This window comes from Vidua macroura, chromosome 6, assembly GCF_024509145.1.
Source record: "Vidua macroura isolate BioBank_ID:100142 chromosome 6, ASM2450914v1, whole genome shotgun sequence".
Classification (NCBI taxonomy): Eukaryota; Metazoa; Chordata; class Aves; order Passeriformes; family Viduidae; genus Vidua; species Vidua macroura.
The window spans coordinates 12,215,239-12,239,431 of NC_071576.1; the positions used below are offsets into that span (position 1 = coordinate 12,215,239).

A 24,193-nucleotide genomic window follows, 5' to 3' on the forward strand; every position below is an offset into this window, starting at 1 on the left:
AGAAACAAGGTACATTTAATTTTAAGAGGGCAGATGAAAGGAGAAAGAGTTCTTTTGATTCATCTTGGCCCTGTGGGAGGGTTGGAAGTGGTAGGTTGGCCTGCTATAGACTCCCCCTATTTAAACAAAATTTAGAAATAAGCAGATCAATCACGCAGGGCTATGTGCTCACAGAAGAAGCTAAAATACAAGCAACAGTATCTTACCAAGAACTGACAGCTACAGAACAGAATCTCTCAAATAATTTACACATGAGGCAATGCTGGAATAAACCACACTACTCTGTTCACTGCTGTAAAGTTTCACCCTAATGCCTAAAACCCTGTGCTCCATAAAAAATAAGTGAGTAGATACAAATATATTGCTCTCGGGAGACCATACCAACAAATGTGTTTTCCAGCTTCCATGAATTTCAGTTGTAAAGCATTCACTTAACACAACAGCAACCATTTTTCAATTCCATAGCTGAACATTTAATCCCACAACTCAGTTATTTAACTCTTTCCTAAAACCAAAACAAAGCCTCCAGATCATAAAAGAAAGCTGAAATACCATTCAAATAACTAACAATGTAATTCAGCTATAAATTTATTCTGAAATAGTATTGGTGTGATATTCACAACCATTTTTTTTCAGGCTTGCACAGATAACATGCTTATCTTAAGTCTTTCAAACAACAGGTCATCCAATGCAGCAAAAACAATCTAAGCAAAACCCACCACACAATAATCAATAACAATCTGGAGACAGAACCCCATAACCAAAGCCCTTATTATTTGTATCCTGTTTATTCAGCTTTAAAACCAGAGATGGAAACACCAAGCTATTAAATAATAAAAAGGACAGATAGACTGCTACACCCATATTCCTTCCCCTCTTTCTGCCTTAAAAATGACAGATCTTTCAGTAAAGCAGGATTGTTGTAAATGTAAAGCCTTGATTTTAGTTCTGTCTGATCCATTAAAACTTGCTCAAAAGAAAGAAGTCTGGAGTTTTAAATTTTTTGTTCTGAACATGACCAACACTTATAATGATCTTTCTGACAGAGAAACTGTTAAAAAAATCTTCAGACCTAAAGAAGTGCTCAAGTCAAACACAGGTCCTACGGTCTCTTGTTCACGGTATTAAAAATCTCTTCTCAAGAAAATCAGGACAGAACATCAAGGACGCAACTCCTCTGTTGGTGTACTGACCATGTTACTTCCCAATCAGAATGAATAATGGCTAAACACTAGAGAGTGGGAGAAAACATCTCTCAAAGACTACAACAATACAACTGCCCCAGCTCCAGCTGCCACAGCTCCCTATACATATTTTAGTTTGGACCCAAAGATGCTTATGCAGTGTTTGTCACCCATCACGCCTCTTTGGTTCATAGAGAGGCCAAGTCTTGGGAGAGCACTCCAGTAGCACAGCAGGAGTGCTCCAGTGCTGGAGTGTGTTTGGTACATGGCATTATCTTATAGCTAGCCCACAGTAAATGCAGAGACACTGGATACCCCAGCCCTCACCACAAACTGTTTTGCTTTACAGATTTCTTTCTCTTGTCCCACAGTTCCTGCTAAGGTGGACATAGCAGGTGCTGGAGTGCAGCCTCACAGAGCTAGTGCACCTTACATATTCCTCTTTTAATTATGCAGCCCTTCAGCTGCGAGACCCTGCAGTACACCAGTCAAGAAAAGGCTTATCTATATGCCACCAGTAGCCGACCCCAGCCTACACTGGGGGTCTGCTGGACCACACACCAACCCCCCAAATTTATAAATGGATCTTTTCTCACTTCTCTGTGGAGAAAGGCCTCAAGCCTTGCAAAACATATAAATGCTTAACTTTAAAATTGTATAAAATATTTAGTCCCAAAGGACCCCTCATTAGTTCATTAAAACCTCTGAACACAGAGGAAATCACTTATTTCCAAACTGAAATACAGCTACCACAAGGACTTCTCACACTATTTAGGGAGATAAAGGGAGAAAAAGCAAGAACCTACCATCACACCTCCTTCCTAGCATGGCATTATAGAGAGTTCACTAAACTACAATAGATACATATTTTACTACGAGAGCCAAAATTTCTAAGAATACTCATTTTTTTAGATTCAACTGGGCTTTGCCATGATCATTTCCAGAGTTTCAAAGTTCAGTCCTACTGAAGTCCACAATCAAATTTCTATCACCTGCACATTGTCTGGATTTTGCTTCTTACCCCAAATCACATCAGTAATTATTTACTGTGTTACACTGAGGTATTATACATGTGCTTTATGACACTGCCTCATATAATGCATGGACAGAAACTCCTTAAATTCAATTTAAAAATTTAATTCAAAATTCAATCTTTAGATTCACAGTTAGTAACCTAAAAACGATGGCCTGACTTTTCAGATCATTTAAGCATAGTCCTGTCTGCTACTGCCCTATAATTCTGGCCTGCATTTGGAAGATATAAAGCAAAAAGGTAGGAATGCAGACACTGGTTTGAATAAAGACTGGCCTGAGCCTCAGAATATGCTAATGCCTGTAAGGTTTTTATCAGTTTAGATAAAGACCTCGTTGCCCCCTGTGGCCCAGCTAGCCTTGCTGGACCACCCATGTAGCCATGGACCTCAGTCACCTCCAAGAAGCCACCCTCGGGCACCGTGCTGTTCATCGGGCACTGCGCAGCGGGACAACGTGGGTAACACCCAAACCCTGACGTACCTGCTCCAGGGCAGCACGAGGACCCACCTGCCACATCCTGCAAGCTCTTTAAAGCAGCATCTCCATGTGGGAGATGGAAGGATGCTTTCTAGGCAGCAACAGATCTGGGTAAAACAGCTTGTGAAATGCTGCATTGGGAAGGGGAAAAGGAAGCAACAAAATGGTAATTGGTTTTAGTAAGCATAAAATAAATATGAAACTGTTTCTCAGGATCTTTCTCAGGTTTCAAAGGGATTTTTTTTTTTCACCAAAGGAAAAAAATAAAGTAAGAGCTGCTCCTAATGCTTCTGACTTCAGGGTACAGAAACCTTTAACAGACTCAAGGAAATTCTAGACACCAGTGCCCAGTTAGCCCCACTAGAGTGTACAGGAGCTGTACTGGGAAACGTCAAAGGCTGTTTCAGTCTGCTATGTTTTCCAACACAGTTGTAAGAAAAAGATCTAATTTTCATAAAATACAAGGTTCAGTACAAACTTTTAATTTGAAAATATTTGCCTTTATTAGCTTGAAACAAAGATTGTTTCTCTATTCACATATTAAATGTGTTCATCTATTCTGCATCTTAGGAGTCCCACATTTCAAAGCTTAGCTTAGGCTCCTAAGCCTTGTTCACACTCAATTCTCAGATGACTAAAAGCCAGCAGCAATGCTCCACGTATTGGCCCACAACAGATTATAGAAGTCATACTTAAAACCAGAAAACATTTTTTCATTCCTGTCTGCAGGAATCTTGGCATAAGTTTCCAATCAAATACAGGGTCTATGCTGTTAAGAAATGCAAACTGTTTTTACTACAATGAAGTGCTTATTTCAGATTTTAAATCCAAAAAGGTGATTCATTTCTACATTCCACAATACCTAAAAACAGTGCTAGAGATCTCCAATGCTACTTTTCAAATTAGTATTATATATTTATTCAATAATCAGTCATTTCAAAGCAAGATGACAATATGATGGACCATGTCAGATATTACCCTTTGGAAGTAATGGAGTATGGACAATCTCACTTAATTACTTTCCAAAGAATTAATTTAGTGAAATCATGTTAACATATCATTATCCCCACCCCATCTCCCTAGAAAACCTCAGGGAGCTACTTCCACGTTTTAATTACGTAATGGACGAACATTTTAAATTATGATTCATGGAAGAAGAGTTTCATCTACAGCTCCTTTTGCACTCCCTTTAAGCTTTCACAATTCCTTACGGTTGCCCAATTAGTGTCATTTGCAAAGAGCAAGCACCCAACAAAAAATGTAATCATTACACCATTTCATACAACCTTCCTACTTATTCTCTCTCATCATCCTCAAGACTTTAGAGATCAAAAGACAAGTTCTTTATTACAGCTTCACAAAACTTCTCTTGACAAAAGAACGGCACATCAACTTTAAAATCTTCATCTTAAATTCCTAAGGAAAGGTGAAAGAAGAGGGAAGTCAGAATAAAACCTATTAAAATGTATGTCACTGATTGGTGTACTCCCTCACTGTCTCCTCACGTATATTCCCTTTTTAATAATGTACTTTCCATATAATTTTAATCTTATTTCAATTATTTGCACGTGGTTTAAGGTTCAATAAAAGAATTTTAGATTTGCTATTTTTAATCAGAAATTAAAACATATATTTTATCAGCTCCGTAAAGTACTATTAATTTTTTTTAAACTCCTTGAAGATCAGATAAAGCATGTTTCTCTGCTGAGAGCCCAATGCTTTAATTTGCAATTCTGTATGTTGTTTTATTCATGATAAAATACTTGATACTTGTAATTTCTCTCCATATTGCTAACTCTGACACAGATTCTCTGTTGAGGTTTAACTATCACTAGAGGATTCTCTCATGACTGGTCTACATTTTCATTTGTTTTTAGAAGCTTAGTTAAAAAAAAAAAAGGAAAAAAAATTAAATTCCAGTAACTATAATTAACACCATTCATGACTAACACAAGTGTTAATAATTCATGTTTTGGAAATAAATAGCTAATTAAAGGGCAACAAATTCAGTTTACTTATATAGTGTCTTATTAGCAATAATAGTCTGAGCTCTAATAGGCTAACAATATATATTGTGCAAGTGTCCATTGCAGCAAGTTATTTTTAATTCATAGCATACTGATTTATTCTGCATTCAATTACTGCACATACCAACAAAAAAAAGTGTTTCTGTATGCCACCTCTCCCTCCTCTTTACTCCAGTAGTGAAGAAAAATATTCTAGAATCAACTTATACTCTGTATAGCTCCAAAATGTATAAAACTGACACTTAATGTAGAGTCCAATTCAGCATTTCATTTAAGAGCTTGACTGCAAGAGCCAGAACAAATCTCACTGAAAGAAAAATTAAGAAAATGCTGTCTAAGCAATGCTGTCTAAGGTAATAAAATCTTATGTCCTACAAAACTGGTAGAAGCTTCAAGTGGGGCATCAAGTGGCTTCAAGTGGCCTCCACCCTTAGTTCAGAACATGCTGCTGTTCTGGAGAGAAGAGGTCTAGAGATGAGACATGGGAAAGCCTGATTTGTCTCTCTGACTGTGTTGTTTTGGACTTCTGAGAAAAACAACATGAGTAATGCTATTAACATGTTTGCAACATCTTTTTGAACATGCTTGCAACACCTTTTCCTACACAGAGTGCATGAATCTGCCCAGCGAACACTGAATTAAATCCAATTTTGTTGTACATTATTGCTAGGAAGTGATCACAGTAAAACAAATTACAGTCTCTTCCAGCCCTTGACAGATTTGAACTGGTGCCCTGAAAGCTACAAGGTTCAACTTAGCATTGTTCCTTCCCTAACCCGTTCCATATTGTGTGACTTTGGTCCAGCGGTAGGAAGAGGGTAACTGGCTGCATTAGGAAGGTTAAGGAGAGGAAGTGTGAGAGTCAAATGGGAAAGAAGAGACAACCACCAGAATAATACTGTCCATAGAGATTTCCTGTTTGTGGTGCTCACTTCCTCACTGACAGGCATTGCTCCACTTGCAGATACAGGAGTCAGAGAGAAGAGGTACACATATTCAATTTGTTTTCAGGAATGGAGAAGAATTACAGAAGCAGAAGATTCAAACCATAAATAGACTGACAAAAACTGAGTCACACAATTTACTTTTTGTAACTTTAGAGTGACTGACAGTTACCAAAGTTATTACCTGTCAAAAATCTTAATATGATTTAGTGATTTTGGTGATTTTGGGGAGAGGGAGCCAAAAGGAACTATTACTTCTTAAGAGGTTTTTTTATTATTGATCTGTTCAGCCTGGAGAACAGGAGACTAAGAGGAGACCTCATCACACTCTACAACTTCCTCATGAGGGGAAGAGGACGGGCAGCCACTGCAGTGACCAGTGTCAGAACCAGAGAGCATAGTCAGAAGTTGTGTCAAGGGAAGTTTAGGTTGGATATCAGGGAAAGGTTCTTCACCCACAGAGTGCTTGGGCACTGAACTGGCTCTCCAGGAGCCTGAGAGAGTTCAAGAAGCATCTGGACAATGCTCTTGGCACCTGGCGCGCCTCTTGGGGATAGTCCTGTGCGGGGCTAAGAGTTGGATGATCAGATCCTTGTGGGTCCCTTCCAACTCAGCATATTCTGTGATTATTCTGCTCTTTTTAAAAAATAAATTATAGCATAGTTTGTATCAATTTAAATTTTTCACTAACAATTACTCTTCAGGTAATCTGTTAAACAGAACTGTAATTAATATTATGGAGTCCCTTGCCAAATACATCAATTTCATTAAGAAATAACGTTTCACACTTTTTTTTACTGCTTTACCCAGATACTCTGAAGTTGAAGCTTCTGTCAAACAAGGCATTTGTAGTTGCAGGAATGGCCATTTGACAAGTATGATTTTCCCAGTAGCCACATGAAGGACATTTAAAAGATGCTACACGTTCCAAAGAAATCATAGATAAATTTTCACTTCCATCTTTAAGTCTACATAGGCATTTTGCAGGAATCCCAGATTTCACCCTTTACATTTCACATACCTAATAATCCTGCCCACAGCAACTACTGTGGTGAAGGCTGTGTAAATAGATAGAGAATAGATAGACAGGGATTTGCGGTCAGAGGACCCACAAAACTCTGCCCACACCCTACATGTCTCCCCAACCTGTCTATAATCAGTACTGATCACAGCTGCAGCTTAGTAAATCAGCTGGAGGCGAGATGAGCACTGTCTCTAATTCCAGTATGTGTCTTGTTTGGTAGGGTTTCATGTTCAGCATGGTTCTCTCCACCAGTTTTTAAGCAGATGCTAAAAACCTCAACATTATCTCACCTTATCAGTATCCTTCCACTTTTACCTTCAGCTTAAATAACACATGACTAACAACCTGATTGACTGTAGATAAACATACTGGCTTTCTACCTAAAAGTAACTCCTATACCAAGAAAGGTATCTATAACCAGGCACAGTTAATATTATCTAAGCTGTACTTTACAACATGCAAAATAAACCAACAGAGTCCTTCATTACACAGAAAGTGACATGTAAGTTGAGAACTGTCCTTGGGCTTTAAGAGGAGTTATTTTAGTGTCTTTCTTAAAAATAAACAAACAGAACAGGCTGAGCAATTAACAAAACATTTTGTGCATCTGAAGACTGTCCTCTGAAACTGAAGAGGGAGATACCAAACAAATCAATAAATATGATAAACTCCTCCAAAGCAGGCATGCACTTTCTGCTCAGTTTACAACTAAGGAAACTAAGGCATCAAGAAAGAAATAACTTGCCTAAAATCACATTGGAAGTTTGTATTTCTTGCTTTGATGTTATCTCAGATTGACACTTGTGTTCATTAACACAGTACTTCTCAAATGCCAACTGTAGCTTTACTACTCTGTAAAAAGGAGTTTGAAGAAAGTAGGTGGCTTTGAACTAGCTGTGCTAAATATTTGCCCTAGATTTTAGACATGCAGCTCAAAACTAACATATTTTCCTCACCCTCTTTCTTCTCTCCCTTCCTTCTCCATTTACTTGATTTTTTACACATCACAAGCCGTAAAAACACATTACTAAATAATCATGCAAACTAAATCTGCATATGAGGGAAGACCCAAATTCTCCTCTTGAACCCAGGGCCCTTTCTAGAAAGAAAGGAGCAAGTTCGGGGCAAATCTACTCTCATATTAACTTTTTTCTCCCTGACCAGGTCCTCCACCAGACAAGGTCCTGTTCCCTCATCCCCATCACAGCTTCCTGCCCATTACTGCTCCCTCACTCCCATTCCCATCTTGGGCTCCCACCCACTCCAAACAAGGAGAATGCATTGAGAAGTGGGAGAGGCTGCAGCCATCCTTGTCCCAGGCTACACCTTGGTTGCTACCCCACAGGTAACCCACAGATATTTTTTCAGGAGCACAGCCTTTGCATCCTGATCTTTTGAAACAATACATACAGGCCATCTCTTTATCATTTATTCTGTTTGAGAGCACCAGAAAATTCCACCATGTCTTTTCTTGTACAACTAAAATTAATCCTATTCAGAACAGGAACTTTTACAGTATACAACAATGATCACTTTGAGTGCTTACCAGCCACTTTATTTCACTTTACCATATACTAAAATCATATGGTATTTCACTTTACCATATACTAAAATCATATTGTCTTTCTATCTCTACCACTTGCTTGTTTTGTTTGGTTTCTTCTATATGTCTGCCCCACTCCCAACTTCACATCATTTTTCATACTGCCCATTATACATGCAAGAGCTTTCCAGTTTCCTGTAATGCAATTCTATTTACCACTTTCCAACCTCAAAACCCTCACTGGCATCTTCTATTTGTATTTTCTTCCTCATGGGTCATGTGTAAAATACCTGATTACCTCAAGACTGTACTCAAAGGCTTCATTATCTTTAATTCCTCATCTCATTTAATATAGTCTCACTAAAGGCTAACTTGTAAAATGAAGGGCTTCTGAATTCAACCACTTTCTTTTATAAGCACAGAATAATACAAACTTACAACAGCCCGCGAGGTCGCTATCTACAATGAGACAAAGCTAAGCAAGTGATTTGTTCTAGAAACACATTCTAGAATATAATACTTAAGGATTAACTAAGATTTTAAAACCTATGTACAGTATAAATACATATGGCTTATTTCCACCAAGTATAATTGGTGCTCAGAGTTACCAAATCAACATGAGGGACAGTCCACAGGAAAAAGCTACTTTGCTTTTTGAAACTATTCAGAAAGTGATGCTACTCCTTCTACTCCCACATGCAGGCTACTATCATGACCATTGTAAAAGCAAAGCTCAGGGATTTTGGTTGCTTATAAAGCTTGCTTATAAATGGATTAGAGTATAAACTTTGAAATACATTGCTCTGTTTCCTTATTAAAAACACTTAAAATGAAATATTTATTAAGTTTAGGCAAAACAGGCATCTGCTATTAGTGTACAACCCCCATACATAGTCACAGTTTTCTCTCCTGAAGAGCTCCAAAAATACAGTGCCACTGCACAATGCACAGCCCACACACTGTGGGCTCCTGTGGGAAAAAAACTGCTCCCACAATCTCCATGTCCACACATATCAGAGTTTTCTGCAAACCTGTCTCTTTCTTGCACCACACCACAAAGAAAATAAAGTGAAATTTATCATCTTCACAGCTTCCAAGGAAAGAGCAGCTATGTCTGATGCAGTTGCTGTCGTGAAGCAATTTCATATGAATCTGACTTCAGCTGTTCAGACAGCAGTAGAAAGCAGAGACCACTACTAAAATGTAGAGGAATAAGACATCCACAAATATGAAATATGAGTTTATGAATGCTCACAATTTTGCTGCTAGAAAGCAAGAACTCATATCAAAGTAAGGTATTTTGAGATTACAGTTTACCATGAAGAACTCTCTGTAATATTTAGAATAGCGGATTTATTTTCCTCAAGGAAAATGTCAGCTACTTGAATAATCCCAAGTACTGTGCAGGCCAATCTCCAGTACTGCCTGTGAGGACACTGGCAGATCCTCATCTCCTTCCTTTTTTACGATCCATCACTGCAGCCTGGCAGCTCCCCTGTCATGCTGCCACCCAGGTGACGCCACCACCCCAATAACCCCTACCTTAAAAAAAACAGCAGAAAGAAAAATCAATAACTGCAGGCCAACTCCCGTAACTCCACACAGGCATCTCGCACCTCAACACCGCCCTTCGCCGGTGCAGAGCGGCGCCGGGTGGGCTCCGGGAGCGGGCAGGGGGCTGAAGGACACCTGCCCCCGCCGCGGCGTCCCACTGCGCCCCCGGGGTCACGGGCAGCTCGGCACTATACATGCATATAAATACATGTCTTATACATATATATATATGTTAATTTATATATAAAGATATATATATATTTATATGTATATATGTGTGTGTATGTTGGCATACGCGTAACGGAGACACGCAGCGGTGGGCGATCGCTTGAGCTACCAGATCTGCCTTTGGGAAAGATGCACACAGACATCTCTACCATCCACATACGCACACGAATCTCCGCATATTCCCATGAAGGACGTGCAGAAGTTGCTCGCAGAGGCGCCCCGAGGGCTGGCAGGTTTCCCGCCGAATAACGGGGGAGGCTGAAGGGGGTGAAGTTTCCTCCCTCCTCCTCCTCCTCTTCTCCCCGAGTTGCGCCGCGGAGCCGGGCGGCCCTGGGCGGAGGAGCCGCCGGCAGCCCTGACCAGGCCCGCTCCCGGCGCTGCCTTCCCCGCGCCGGCCTCCGCCTCCGCCCCGCCGGAGCGCCAGGACCCCGCTGCTCGCCGGGCTGGCCCCCGCCCTTACCGTTGCAGAACTGGAGCAGCGAGGAGGTGTCGTAGAGGCTGCTGTAGCTGGAGAAGCCGTCCTCCATCCTGCCGCTGCGCTCCCGGCGTCCCCTCGGCTGTCCCGGCGGCCGCCCGCTGCCTGCTCGCCCACACGCTGCGGAGCGGAGGCGGCTGGGGCCGCGGCGGCCTCGCTGCCTGCCTCACTCAGTTGCCATGGCAACCCATTCACTCCGCCGCGGCTGGGGCGGCGGCCGCTCCGCTCCGCTCCGCCGCCGAGGAGCGGGGGGAGACCCGCGGGGCGGGCCGGGGCGGGCCGGGGCGGGGCGGCCGCCGTCACGGCGCGGCCCGGGAGGCGGGGGGGACCCCGAGGCGGCAGGGCGAGCGAGGAGCCGCGTCTTTCGGCCGGCGCGGCCATCTCTCCTCGGCGGAGCCGCCGGCTTCAGGCCGCGGCGGAGAGAAGGACGAACCGCGCGGTCCCCCTGCCGCGCCCGGGGCTCTGCCGCCGCCGGACCGCCGGCCGGGTGTCCCGATCGGGCCGAGATGGAGCAGAGACACTGCCCGGCCGTGCGGCGGGAGATGCCCGCCGATCACCCGGGAGTTAACCCGAAGTACCACCATGGACTCGGTTAGGGCTGCAGCGTCCCTGCATGCGGGGCAGGGGTTTTGCGGTGGCAGCTGTGCAGCCGGGGAGCCCCGCGTCCGCAGCCCCAGCATCCCTCCCTGCTGCCTCAGCGCTCGGATGCCTTATCCGAGGCTCCTCTCGTTTCTTCCACCGAAGCAACAGCCTGCCTGTAATTGCACCTTATGCCCTCCACTGATTTCAGTGGCGATTCTCCTGGCTACAGGATGGAGCTGTCACGATAACATTGTAATTGACGCTCTCTTAGAAAACCAAAAAGACTTATACACACTGTAATTCCTTATGGCATTTTATACAGTTTAAACTATGTGGTTTGAAGAGTGATACACTTTCCCAATACAGGATACTAAAACAGCTTTAACTGTTTAACATGTTTTTATCTAGGTATATTCATAATGTCTGTTCGTGGTGAGATGAAGGTAGTGGTCCAAAACTAGTGGCTACTAATATTGTGAAATTATTTGATACATTTTGGGCTTCAATTTCTGTGCTAAGGAATGTTGAAGTGTCCAGTGACTGAAAGACATTTTTAGTTCAAGCTCCTCAAGGGACACAAGGGAAATAATTCATTGCACATCTATAGCACCTTTCATCTTGAAAAATGCCGAAGCATTTAACACGTCATGTCTTCAGTCCCCAGTCCTTCCAGGAGCTTTTTGCAGGGCAGTTCCATCATGTGGATCCATTTACAGGCGTGGGTTTGGTATGTGTGAGTCTTTTCACCAACCACTAAACCATGGCAGTGCTACCACAAAAGTGTGCTATAAAATTAGGCAGAGATATCAGTTGCATGTTAAAGCAGAGTGAAAAGTGCTCCCTCTTGAATTGCCAATGCCAATACTGGTAGAGTTGAAGTCATCTCCAGCACAAGCACTTACCCAGCCTCATGTGCTTAAATTGTATCAGACAAAAACAACTGCATTTTATAGCTGTGGGCTATAAATAACAGAAAACTGTGGTAATTTAATGATAAATTTTTAAAAACCAAAACCAGAGATAAAAAAAAAAAAAAGAAAATTACTTCAAAACTGCAAAAGCATATAGGTATTCTTAGTGTTTTAAATGAGACATGATTCTTTCTTATCTTTAACACAGAGCCCTTAGGTTTTCTCATGACTTTTTCATTCATAAGCCATCAAATGTTTCAAAAATGCTATATTATTCTAAAACATTGTACACATGTAGAAAGACATATATGGGATTTTTGGCAGACAAGTTGCAACAATAGAAAAATTAAGCTCATTTTCAGTAAAAATTCTGACTAAGAATTTCCTTAATTTTAAAACATTGTTGCCATCATTTGGTTACTATTTTTGAGGTTGAGACATGTTTTAATAAGCTTATTTTCTACCATCTTGAGACAAGAGGTGTGCTTACCATAAGATGTCAATGTTACTTTAACCTCTACTTCCTTCTGATGTCTAAGTTTTGGAAAATAAAAAATATTAAACCTATGCTATCTAAAAGTACTATGTTTGTAGTAAAAACTGTGTTGTCAGTGAGATTGATACAAAGATAAGAAAAGTAAATGCCCAGTAGCTTTTATGAGATTTGTCAAAGTAGGAGAAAGACCAGAAAGAGTCAATGCAGCTCCATTTCAGAAAGTAGAAATTAAAAGTCACTTAGAAACTCAAATCTAATCTATCCTTAGAGAGAGATGCAACATGTAAAACCTTACAATAGATTTCTCACTGAAATGAATGGTGACGGTGTCTGTGAAGCCTTTCAGCTCAGCGTGCTGCAAATCAGCTCAGAGATGTGACAGAAAATGGTCTCAGCTCCAGTCTCCAGATGCTGTTATGATTCTATTATACTCTAAGAGTAAGGGTTAGAAGAGGGAAGCACTTTCATAATTTAATGATTTTGAGACCTGTAACAATCTCATTATACTAAACTGCACCACAAGGCATGAAATGAAAAAGAAATCCTGTCTGGCTGTGGGAACAATGGCAGAATGGATTAGAAGGATGCACTGGTGTGTCTCTAGGAATTCTTCTGGTATGGTGAAACATCAAAAAAACTTTTAGTTATCCATATTTCAGTATACTGTAGCCTGCATCATTTGTATATTTCAAAGCCAGTTCTTTGGTAAGTGTGAAACCATTAAGGTGGGAATGTGGCATCCTGAGCAGTACAGTGGGGCTGGTGTATTGTGAAAGGATTTGTTGCTGTACACTTGTGCACAATGACTGCTAGCAGTCAGAAACTGTATGATGTTACCTTTTTGAAAGCTGTATTTTATACCTAATAACTTAACTTTTGTCTTGAGTAGTGTAATGCAAATTACTATTAGCTAAGTGAGAATAAAAGAGCTTTCACCCATCCCTCACTGAGCTTTTAGGAGTTCATATACACCAATATTAGGACAAAGAAGACTTGCTTTCACTCCCTGTTACCAGGCTGTAGTCAAATTTCACCAAATCACAGAATATTCTGAGTTGGGAGGGGTTCACTAGGATCACCAACATCCAATTCCTGAAAATTCTGATGTTCTCTTTATCCCTTCCTGAAAACAGGATCGGGCTGCTTTCACCCTGTGGTGGTAGCTTGGACAGCCTGCCCTTCATAGCTGTCCCCTGGGTTTGTGCTAAATGCCACTGCTTCCAGCAGGTTTGTGCAGGGGAGGTGGTGGCACTTGCTAAGGGAAGCACACTGGAATCTGGCTGTCAGTGGCAAAGCCTGCTGTGCAGAGCTGCTGATGGCATCAGGTGCAGTGAGCCCTTCTGTGCAGAGTTTACCCAAGGTGAAGGCTCAATTCACCACAGAGACTGGAGGGCTCTTCTTTCAGGTCAGTGCAAAGCCTGTCTGCTGAACAGATCAGGGAAGCTTGGATAGCTGCTGTGCACACGGAATGTACATTGTAACTAGAGAAATCTTCATCAGGCAAAGCATCTAGCACCATCAGCAAATGTGCTGGTTTTGCTAAAATTTATCAGTGGATATAATTATAGCATCTGTTTTACCATGACTAACATTTGAAGATCCCCTCAAGCTCTTTAGCAATCATTTGATAGGTCACATTTACTGAAGCATGATCAAAGGGAGCTAAGCTCATTTCTGTAGCTCACTGTGTTTCCATTTAACATGTAAGAGTCCATTTCACCATTCACATTCTTACTTAATGCAGCAGTTGGTCTCTGCTTGAGCCTGGAAGCTTTTAAATTGTATGCTTGTTCAAGGTTTGCTTTTCCTCTGTGAGTCAGAAGTTTCATCCATTAAAAAGCTGAAGCACTGCAACACTTGGTGCCTGGGCTGAGACTGCAATCCAAAACACAAGGTACTATGTGTGTGCTTCTCCCTGAATCATCTCATTCAAAACTGAGGAAATGGGCATCTTTTCCAGCTGTTCATCCCCAGCACTGAGAGTTGGATGGTCTGAAAGCTGGCATCATAGCACAGGCACAGTGCCCTCCATGCCTCAGCATTGGAGGACAGAGTGCTTTGACAGAAGCTGGGGGCTGGGGCTGAGCAGCACAACACCCAGCAGCAGCAGCAGCAGCAGCAGCAGGAGCAAGCTGCACACAGCAGGAGCCCTACGGAAGGAATAGCCAATGACTGGTTTAGGAACTAGCAGGATGAGATCAGTACTTAGCAGAGAGAGGCTCTGGGGTTAAGTTTTGGAATTAGCTTCCTGAAATCTGATGAAATCCTGATTTATACTGGGGTTTTTTAATGTTTATTTGTTTTCCCTTTCTATTCAGAAAGCAGCAAGAATGTTTGCATTTTTAAAGAGATTTCCAGGCAGTGAATATATTGTCTTCATTCTGCAGAAGTGGCTTTTTCTCACTGCTAAGACTATCTTAAGGTACTGGCTGTCAGGATCCCATCATAGGCTTAAAAAAATGTTTCCTCTCCTAGTGGGGTAGGAAAGGAAGAAGTGCCTTGCTGCCCAGTCTCCTTTGTGAGAACACTTCAACCACTGGAATAATCATTCATTCTAAATAGCAGGACTCCAGTGTTTCAGCCACAGCAGGGAGCTTCATGAATGTCACTACAAAGCAGACTTCATGCATGTGGGAAAGATGGGGTATAAGAGGAGGATCACCATTATACCAGCACAGTCTGAGTGCATTAAAAATACAATATAGCAAATGTGGGATGAAGCCATCAAAGCTATGCAGGTTTAACAATCCAAATGAAAATATGTCGCAATATGCATGTATATATCATGTTGTTTTGAACTACATATATTGGAATTATGGGAGTTTCCCTATAATTAATAAGAATAGTCTTAATCATATTGCCCTGGAAAAAAAAATACTGTTTTGCAGATTGGTTAGTTTGTAAATACAAAGAGAAGACTTTGAAGATGAAAAGAATAATGCTTTCCACATCTATGACTCTTCCTATTCAAAGATGGGAGGCTGCTCAGCAAACACTGATGCTTTCAGATTTGCACCACCTTTTTGAAATAAATGTTGGCTTTATTTGCTTATTCGGAAAATGGGAAGAAAAACATGACACAGACAAGGTCATGCTGGGAAGTCTGTGACAGAATCAAGCCAGAGTAACTACCAGTTATTGCACCAACTGCAACATGAGTCTACTGAGAATATCCTGCCCATAAACACTGAAGATACTACTTGTATGGTTTGTTATGAAAGGCTTTCAAACACACTGCCTGTGGTAGAAACACTCTTACGTTTGCAAGACCCCCTAACACTTTGGGTTCAATGCACATCAATGTATGTAATGGCTGAATGCAGACTTACTACATCCACAGCTGTGACATTGAGATTTGAAACTGATGAGAAGCAAAATGTACTACAGATAAACAGGAATGCAACTCCTGTTCCATATTCCATTCCAATCTGCAGATGGGAACAGCACTTCTGAGATATTAATACTCTGCGAGATTGACGTGAAGAGGCACAGTGATGGATGGCATCACACAAAATGATCCATCCACCCTTCAAAATTCCTCCTTAGAAGTTTTCAGTTGTTACTCAGTTCTGCAACCCTATTTTTGGTGGCTGCAGCCCTCAACAGAGTCTGAAAGCTTCTGCTAGCAGAGCTCTTTGAGATCTATGTACACAGGGCCACAAATCCTACCTCCTGTGAGAGGGGCATCTCTGGTTTCAGGTACAATAGCTTTGGCACAGGTTTACCAGTTCACCATTCAGGGCACAGGAGGATCATCCCTACAGGTCTGTGTCACTTCCCAGGGGGAATTCCCTCCCAGCAGAAAGATCTTTCCTGCACCCACTAGAACCTCAGGGAGCCCCAAAATGTAGGTATGGGGAAATGGTTTCAGCAAGTATGAAAAAGTAATGCTTCTGTGTGGCTTGCAGCACACTGACACCCTTCTGCACATGGCTGAGAGTAGTTTTTTTTTAATATCTATGCTATGATGATAAAGATGTTACTGTGAGAGTATATATTCCAGAGATCTATTTTATGTGTATATTAAACAATATTTTGTTAAAATTTAATGTCTGAGTTATACAAAGCCACAGCTACATAAATCTGTGCCTTCTAAACTGTATTAGAGAAGAATGAGACTAGAGTAAGTAAATAAAAAAATAGAAATTTTTTTTACATTATATTTAAATAACAGCATAGCAAGTTGATAATTTAAGGTGTACACAAAAATTGCCATTTTTAATGAAGTGGTTCTACAGTACCCATTCTGTTCACGTTTTAGAAGGAGCATTTTAACTGGACTGTAACAATTCACACAAACATGTAAAACCCAGAAGTACAAAACAGGATGTTTGTCCAAAGGATACATCAGCTACACTGTGAGAAAAAAAATATCTCTCTTCTGCAAACAGGTTCCCACAGTGCCTATGATGAGAGGGAAGGATCTCAGCACTCTATGTTATATTCCCTGTTCAGTAGGATGGTGATTTAAACTTGGGCTTTATCAGAATTGATATTCCAAATTTCCCAATTTCCCATGTCACTGTTTCACTGGTTTTGGGATCGAGCACAATCAAGAGCATCTCGTGGGAACTGATATGTACCAGGAGAATTAACTGTTAGCCATGTAGATAACAAAGCACACATAAAAACATGTGGGTAAGACAAAGCACTGTGTTGGTTCAATATATTAATGTTAGAAGGGGCTAGACAATCTCATTTATGGCACCTTCTACATTTGCAGTTACATTACTGGAAACTTGCCCAGATTTGGAAAATGAATGATGACATATATCTTCTGAGAGATAGCTGGAAAAAATAATGTATTTCTTCTAGTGATTTCATATGTTATGCTTGCTTTTAGTGAGTGATTTATTGGAAAAACTGATTTGTGGTATTAAACAAGTAAGAGGAAATAACTGCAGAGAGTTTACCTGTAGTTTTAACTCCTGTCATCACATAAGCCCATTTACCACTTCAACTAACTTAATTTAAAGTTTTACTTATCCATCCCTCTGTGTCTTTCACCAAATATAATATTAATTATGCCAAAAGAGGTAGGGGAAGAAAGACAGTATTTCATTTGTATGGTGTGGGTTATTTCTGCAGGGAACCATACCAGCTCCACTGGTTCAAACTCATTGAATTTCCATGAGCTTTCCTCGAGTGGGTGGAGGAGCAGGAAAGTGGATTGCAGTGTGACATACAAGGGCTAGGCAGGAATTTCAGTCCACTACACTTGCAGATTCCTTTGATAACTTACAGAGTCCAAGACCACCTACATTGAGACCTTCATCCCTCCACTGTTTTTACTGCCTCAGCTTATTTCTGCTTTCCCAGGTCAAGATCCCAAGACACAACCTGGGGATGGAAGGAAACAGTTAAATCATCAGCTAATCTAAACTTGGCTGTCTGGAAAAAGAAGCAATAGGAAATAATCCTTTCCTACAGTTTTCAAGATTACTTTACACTGATTTCCAGCATGGGCTCTGGCTTTTATTTTTGTGGGTAACTACGTTCTGAATTGAACTTTTTTATTTACTTTGGAACAGAATTTTCCTTGGAAGAAACTTTTTTTTTGTTCTGGTCTGTGCAATCACCCAAGGCCCACATTGTGATCAAAGCAATTCTGTGTTAAACGCGTTTTTTCAAAGTAATTTCTTTCTGCAGGTTCATAGCAAGTGCATCCAGAAATTTAAATAAATTTCACTTTTGAACTCCTTTGAACATATAAAATGTAAGAAATAAACTGCAGGAAAGGAAGTGGTTGAACCAAAGAAACCTTCACTTAATTGCCCAGAAACATAAATAGGCATTAGGGTTTACATGGCAGGATCAGGTCCACACAGTAATGAAATATTTGGGTTTAGTGAAAGAATTCTGGTTGTTCTTAAAACACCTCTGCCAGCCAGTGCAAGGTGTAGGATTACTAATCCTCCTCAGGGTAAGCCATGCGTGGCATTCTTCTCTTTGGTGGTGGCATTCAAGAGAGTCCTGGATGGAGGAAAAAGTAATAGGGGCAATAATGACAGTGTCTGAATGAAGCCCTGAGAACCAGCCGAGGCCCTGCTGCCTGGCTGCCAGCCATCCAAGCATGAAGAACAATCGTACATTTGTCTCAGATACCAAGTTACCTAATTTTCAAAACGTTTCCTGATGCAGCCCTTTAATCTTAAGTATTTCACCACCTGACATTTCTCTCTCAAACTTTCAAAGAAATAAGAGAAAACCAGAGCTAAAGATAACTGAAAGAAGAAAAACAAAAATGATTTTGTCATTAGCAGTCATAATTCAAGAAAAAAAGGGCAAGAAGACAAGTTCTTTTCAACTTTTTCATGCCAAATAACCCCTCATTGTCCCACCACTTTCTGGCAGAATAAATGCTAGAATAATAGACCGAATCTCGAAAGAAAGATATGTATTGTGTGCCATAAATTATACAAGCAGATGCAGCCATGAACAAGAGAATTAGGAACATAAAACCCCTGCAGTGTACACTGGCTGGTCAAGGGCTGGGGCTTGCCAAGGGACACTCTGTGACCACCATGCAGTCCAAGCTAAGATCTTGCCCTAAACATCAGCCTGCAGTCCTGTTATGCCGGGGTCTGCCACCTTTTCCTTTGCATTCTTCCTCTTAAACAGCTTTTTTTTTTTTTTTTTTTTTTTTTTTTTTTTTTTTTTTTTTTTTCATATCAGTAGCTGTTTAATGAATGTTTTGGCCATAACCTGCTTATGGTATATTTTACAGATGTCTGAGAAATCTTGCCCTAAAGAATTTTGCTTCTGCCTAAACTGTACCTTCAAAGATTCCCATATCAAAGTGAATGAGTTTCCCTAAACTAAGGGATGGGTAGAATAGGTCAAGGGCCAATTCTTCATGTGTAACCTCACAGAGCACCATCAGCTTCAGCTGAATGCTTGGTTTCATTCCTTTTTATTTATTAGAAAAGGTGTTATATAGCTTTGTGGCACTCTACACAGAAATAATTACAAATAAGCTAGCTGCTTAATGCTCATCAAAGACTCCACTGAATTAAACAGTCCTTTGGCAAAGTCAAAACTCTGGGTCCAGATTTGTCAGATTTAAACATCCTTAATATCTTCTCATTCTTTCATGATGTCTTTTATTTCAAGACATCAGCAGATATTTTTTATTCAGCACTCATTTCATCAGGGGAAAAAGATTTTTGCAATATTGATGCAATTTATTGTTGTATGACCAATTAAGAAAATAAAGACACTTCAAAGAAGTTGATGGCATTCATTTCAGATATGTAAGATGCTTTAAAGAAAACCCACATAAGGCTGTGGTAAAGGACATTTTTCCAACTTCACAAATGACATTAAATGCCATTTTATGACCATGCAAGAATAAGGAGTAAATAATACTTTCTGCTGGAAAAGAATACATGTGACACATGATTTTCAGCTGTTGTAGATGTGAACTTGTGGAAAATGATGCAATTAGAGGCCAGAAACAGAGCAAAATATCTATTCAGCTCTGCTGAGCAGATCAGAACTGCTGAAGGGCTGGAGAAAAAAAAAAGTCATTTTCTCTTTTGCTCACGTCCTCCATGGGCTACATTCTGCTTGGAGTTCCTTCATATTCAAGCAGTGCAATTAAGGGAGAGTCTTGATATGATTTAGCATTTTGTATGTTTTCAATTTGTCTGATGAAGAGTGCTTGCTCTGTCATTCATTCACCATTTCCTTCCATGTGAAATTAGGAAATATGGCATATGAAATCTGAAACCCAGTTTTTTTCCATGTCTGCATGTTTTCCCTTGGAACTCAGAGATTCAAGTTCTGCCAGTGTAAAGGAAGGAGAGGAAATGTAGTAATAAAGTTCCTGGCTTCGTCACAAGCCCCTGTCTGACCTGACCAAGGGAAAGTGTGTGGAAAGGGATTGAACTATTCAGGATAAGTACAGCTGAATGGCAGAAGTATGTTCATTTAAAATCAGAAAGAAAAACCCACAAAATAAGATCTAAGCAGGGACAGTGAGGTTACAAGATGTCATGCTACAAATGCATGGGAAGAAGGCCAGGAGAGTGCTGGTTCAGAACTCAGGGGTGCAAGGCATCAAATGACAGATGACGTGAGCAACGTACAAGTGATTGATGACTTTTTTGTGTCTGTTTTCATTAAAGCTGCATTTCAACAAATGTATTAAGACAATCCTATTGCTGATAAATGTAGTTACACCTTCCTTGTTTCATTCCACTCCCACTTCCTCACTGCTTTCCTTCATCCCTCAGTCACAGTGATCTGTAAGGGTGTGCAGAGATCTGGATGGGGAACTACTCCAGCTGAAAATTAATTGAACAAATAGGTAGTAGTTACTAAAATCAATTAGTTCTGCAGTTTGATCCATCTCTTAGCTGTACCACAATCAATGTTTTATTTTAAATTAGCTAGATGTATTAACTTCATCCTATTATGCTTAAAGGGCAGACTGATTAAGTTTACTGATTAAGTTTCTGAGTGACTGGGTGTTAAATGTGTCAGAGGATCAGAAGTAGGAAAACATGGGACATGTATTTTAAATTGGGAAAAAAGAGTAGTAGATTATTGATCAGTTTATTAAATTAAATTTCTGCTCAAAAGTTTAGGATTCTTTAGACATGCATGTCTTGTGTAATGCTTATGTAATAGAAGGGAAGTGAGTAGCATTCAGTTTTCATTGTAAGAACAAAGTTTGTCAAACCAGCTTAGTTCTTCCTATGCCTGTATTGTGCTGTGGACAGGGAAAAGGGAGTTGTTGTCATGTAACTCAACTTCCATAAGGCTTTCTGCACACTCATGACACTCTTAGAAGCAAATGAGGAAATACAGCCTTGCCAACCCCACTACACCTGCTCAAACAGGTGTAAGACTGTTGAGGTCTTACCATACCTAAATAGTGGCACAAAATGGAAGTAGGTATGAAATATGATTCTGCACATATTCCACCTTAGTCCCACTACAGTCCGAATTTTCATTAGTGACTGAAAAAGGAAGCAGAAGACATGCTCAGTAAATGTGCTGGTCACAGATTGGGAGCTCTGCAAGTATACCAGGCAATAAGCAGATAAAATTTTTTGAAAAACCTTGTCAGCTTGAAGGAGTTATCTTTAAATGTAAGATAAAATGTACTAAGGCCCAGTACAAGGGACTACATTTAGACAGGAATTATCTGCAGGAAGGTGGGTAATAACTGGTTAGGAAATAGTTTGATTGAGGATAGGCCACAAACCAAACATGGAGCTCTGTTATGCAGAGTGGAAAAGGCAAGCAAAGTAAGACAATGGATAAATAGTCCTGAAAAGTATAAAGAAATCCAGCCACCCTATTCAGCATTGATAGTGCCTCAGCTGAAACATTAAATCTTGTTTAAATTGTATCAACAAAGATTCTCATTCAGGTTAGACATTAGAATAAAAAACTTTTCCTATTGTAAGAACAATAAAGCACTGGGGTAAGTGGCCAAAGAAAGTAACAGAACTCCCATGAAATCATTTAAGGGAGCTATATGTCCTGTTTGATGTGATATAGCTGGTCCTGCTTTGGGTCAGATTGACAAGATGAACTCTTGAGGTCTTTTCCAGCCTAGGCTTCCTAAGAGTTATTGCCTAACCATTAAGCTTTCTAGGGAAATGTAGCTCCAGGCCCATTTCCATGGGCATTTTGCTGTTTTTTTTCACATGATGTTAGGTTCACATAGGTTCACAAGACTGGTGCACCTCAAATAATACCAATTTACTTTTTTTAAAAAAATCTCAGATGCTACAAAGCTGGACTATAAATGACAATATTGTTCCATTGTTTTTTGTGTGTTCTGAGGAGATCAAGTCTTCCCCATTTAAGTCATTGGTAATATATTCCTACCACCTCCAAGAGCAGGTGGTGAAGAAAACAGTGTAGTTTACATCAGACCAGAAAATAAAGTTTATATAAAAAAAAACCAGTCACTTTACTGAGTACTCATGTGCAGTGCTACTATTCTGAGGACTAGTGATGGAGAATCAGCCTTTCTTCTCTCAGTCACTGGTGTGTGTCAGGTCAGGTCAACAAGAAGCAACCACAGTCCACTAGTGCTTGTTGTAAAATGAGATAATGCCTCTTTCATTCTTGTCTGGGTACAAAGCAGAGTCAAAACTTGGCCAAAAATCACTATCACAGTTGCAACAGTGAAATGCCAAAAGCCTGAGAAGGTTTTAGGACTGAGGTGTCTTCATTATCTGCTTCCCAAACAGTACATGGGATGCCTGGGATTTCAGTTTTCTACTCTGCTCCTGTTTTTGGATCCACTCCTTTAATTCTCATATGGACACGCTTATGAAGTGGAAAGGCAATTCATGCTGACTGAAGTGTTTGTTTTCAGTTAAAAGCCACTGCTGCTTAGCAGGCAAACACAAACACCTATGTAAAGAAGAGCTGTCACAGCATTTGAAGCTCCTGAGCATCTGTAATCAGCACATCTGAAAATATTTTAAAGTGAGTTTAGCCTATATATGTCTTCATATCACAAAGTACTGCTAGGGACAGAATTGGATGTTGGATGTGTTTGTATTATTCTCTTGCATGAAATGAAAGGCATTTATGCATCTCTTTTGTCTGCATTCACACACACCTACACATAAAGCCATTCTGTCCTCCCTTTCCCTTATAAAGAGTGATGCTCTAATATGATTTATATCTTAATGGCACAATGTCCTAAACAGGCACTGAAAATGATCATTAACCTCGAACGCTAGACTGTCTAATTCCTGTACTTGCCCTTTGCACTACTAACAGAAGAAGTTTCTACAAGAGAAATTTGGCTTTTGCATTATCTAAGACACACCTTTAAAACAATAAAGTATATTAATATTTTATGTATTTCTGAACCTAAACCACAACGTTTAAAATTATATCTTCACACTTTAAAAACTCAGTTTCTGCTTGGGTATAGTAGTGTGACATTTGAGAAAGCTGTGGCATTTGGATCTGTGTCCAACAGAGGGAGTGTTCAGAAACACGGCTTTGGTCCAAACTCTTTCTAAGACTGAGGAATTCAACCAAAGGGGAAAGGACGACACGCGCAGATGCATGTGAGCAATATGTGCTTTACAATTGCAATTCAATTCCTTTAGCTGCTCTCTGAGAACTCAGGTGTGGAGTCACTGCTGCTTACAGATCCAGACCTGCTCAGAAGATTTAAGATCAGAGGATTTTTAGATCAGGTAGGTGACAATATGACCTTTGTTTTGAAAGGGAGCTATGAAGCTCTTAAAAAGAAAAAGCACTACTTATTTCCTATCAACATCTTGATGTAAGATAAACTCAAGCAGAGGTCCAGTCTGGCAGGCACTTTGGGTTCAGTAAAAACCTGAGGTTACTCGGCTGTGCTTTCCTCACAGGCTGTCTCTATGGCAATGGGAAAATATTGTGATGTATAGGAATGAAGGGAATATGACTCAGAGAGTACAGAAAAAGGAACATTCAGAAACATAATTCCCAAAAGGCACAGAGTACACTTCAAAAATACACACAAATCAAAGAGAATCTGCTGCTGCTTTGCCCCGGTGTTTTAAGTGGAGAATGCAATTAATAAATAAGGAGCCATAGTGCTGCTTGTTTTCATTCCCTCTATTATCAGAGGGAAAGAGAAGCTGGTGGTGAAGGAAACAGCAGCACTCTGCTCTGCTCCTTTGAGTTGTGCACGTTTCTCCACAGGGCTGCCTTTCCAAGTGGAAAGGCTCCTCCTTTCACT

General features: G+C 40.5%; 1 protein-coding gene across 13 annotated transcripts in view; it reads right to left on the minus strand.

The window, feature by feature from the left end:
- EML1 (EMAP like 1) overlaps positions 1-24,193 on the minus strand; it is a 121,386-nt gene that overhangs the window by 68,267 nt on the left and 28,926 nt on the right. For 6 of the 13 annotated variants that reach the window (XM_053979865.1, XM_053979864.1, XM_053979863.1 and 3 more), the window contains exon 1: positions 10,477-10,681. The exons of 1 other annotated variant lie outside the window; for it this stretch is intronic. In XM_053979865.1, coding sequence (XP_053835840.1) covers positions 10,477-10,543 — 67 coding nt within the window. In that variant the 5' untranslated portion in view covers positions 10,544-10,681. Of the gene's footprint in view, positions 1-10,476; positions 10,683-24,193 lie in introns of those variants that run through there. 6 more of the 13 variants (XM_053979860.1, XM_053979861.1, XM_053979859.1 and 3 more) reach the window with 3 other exon arrangements.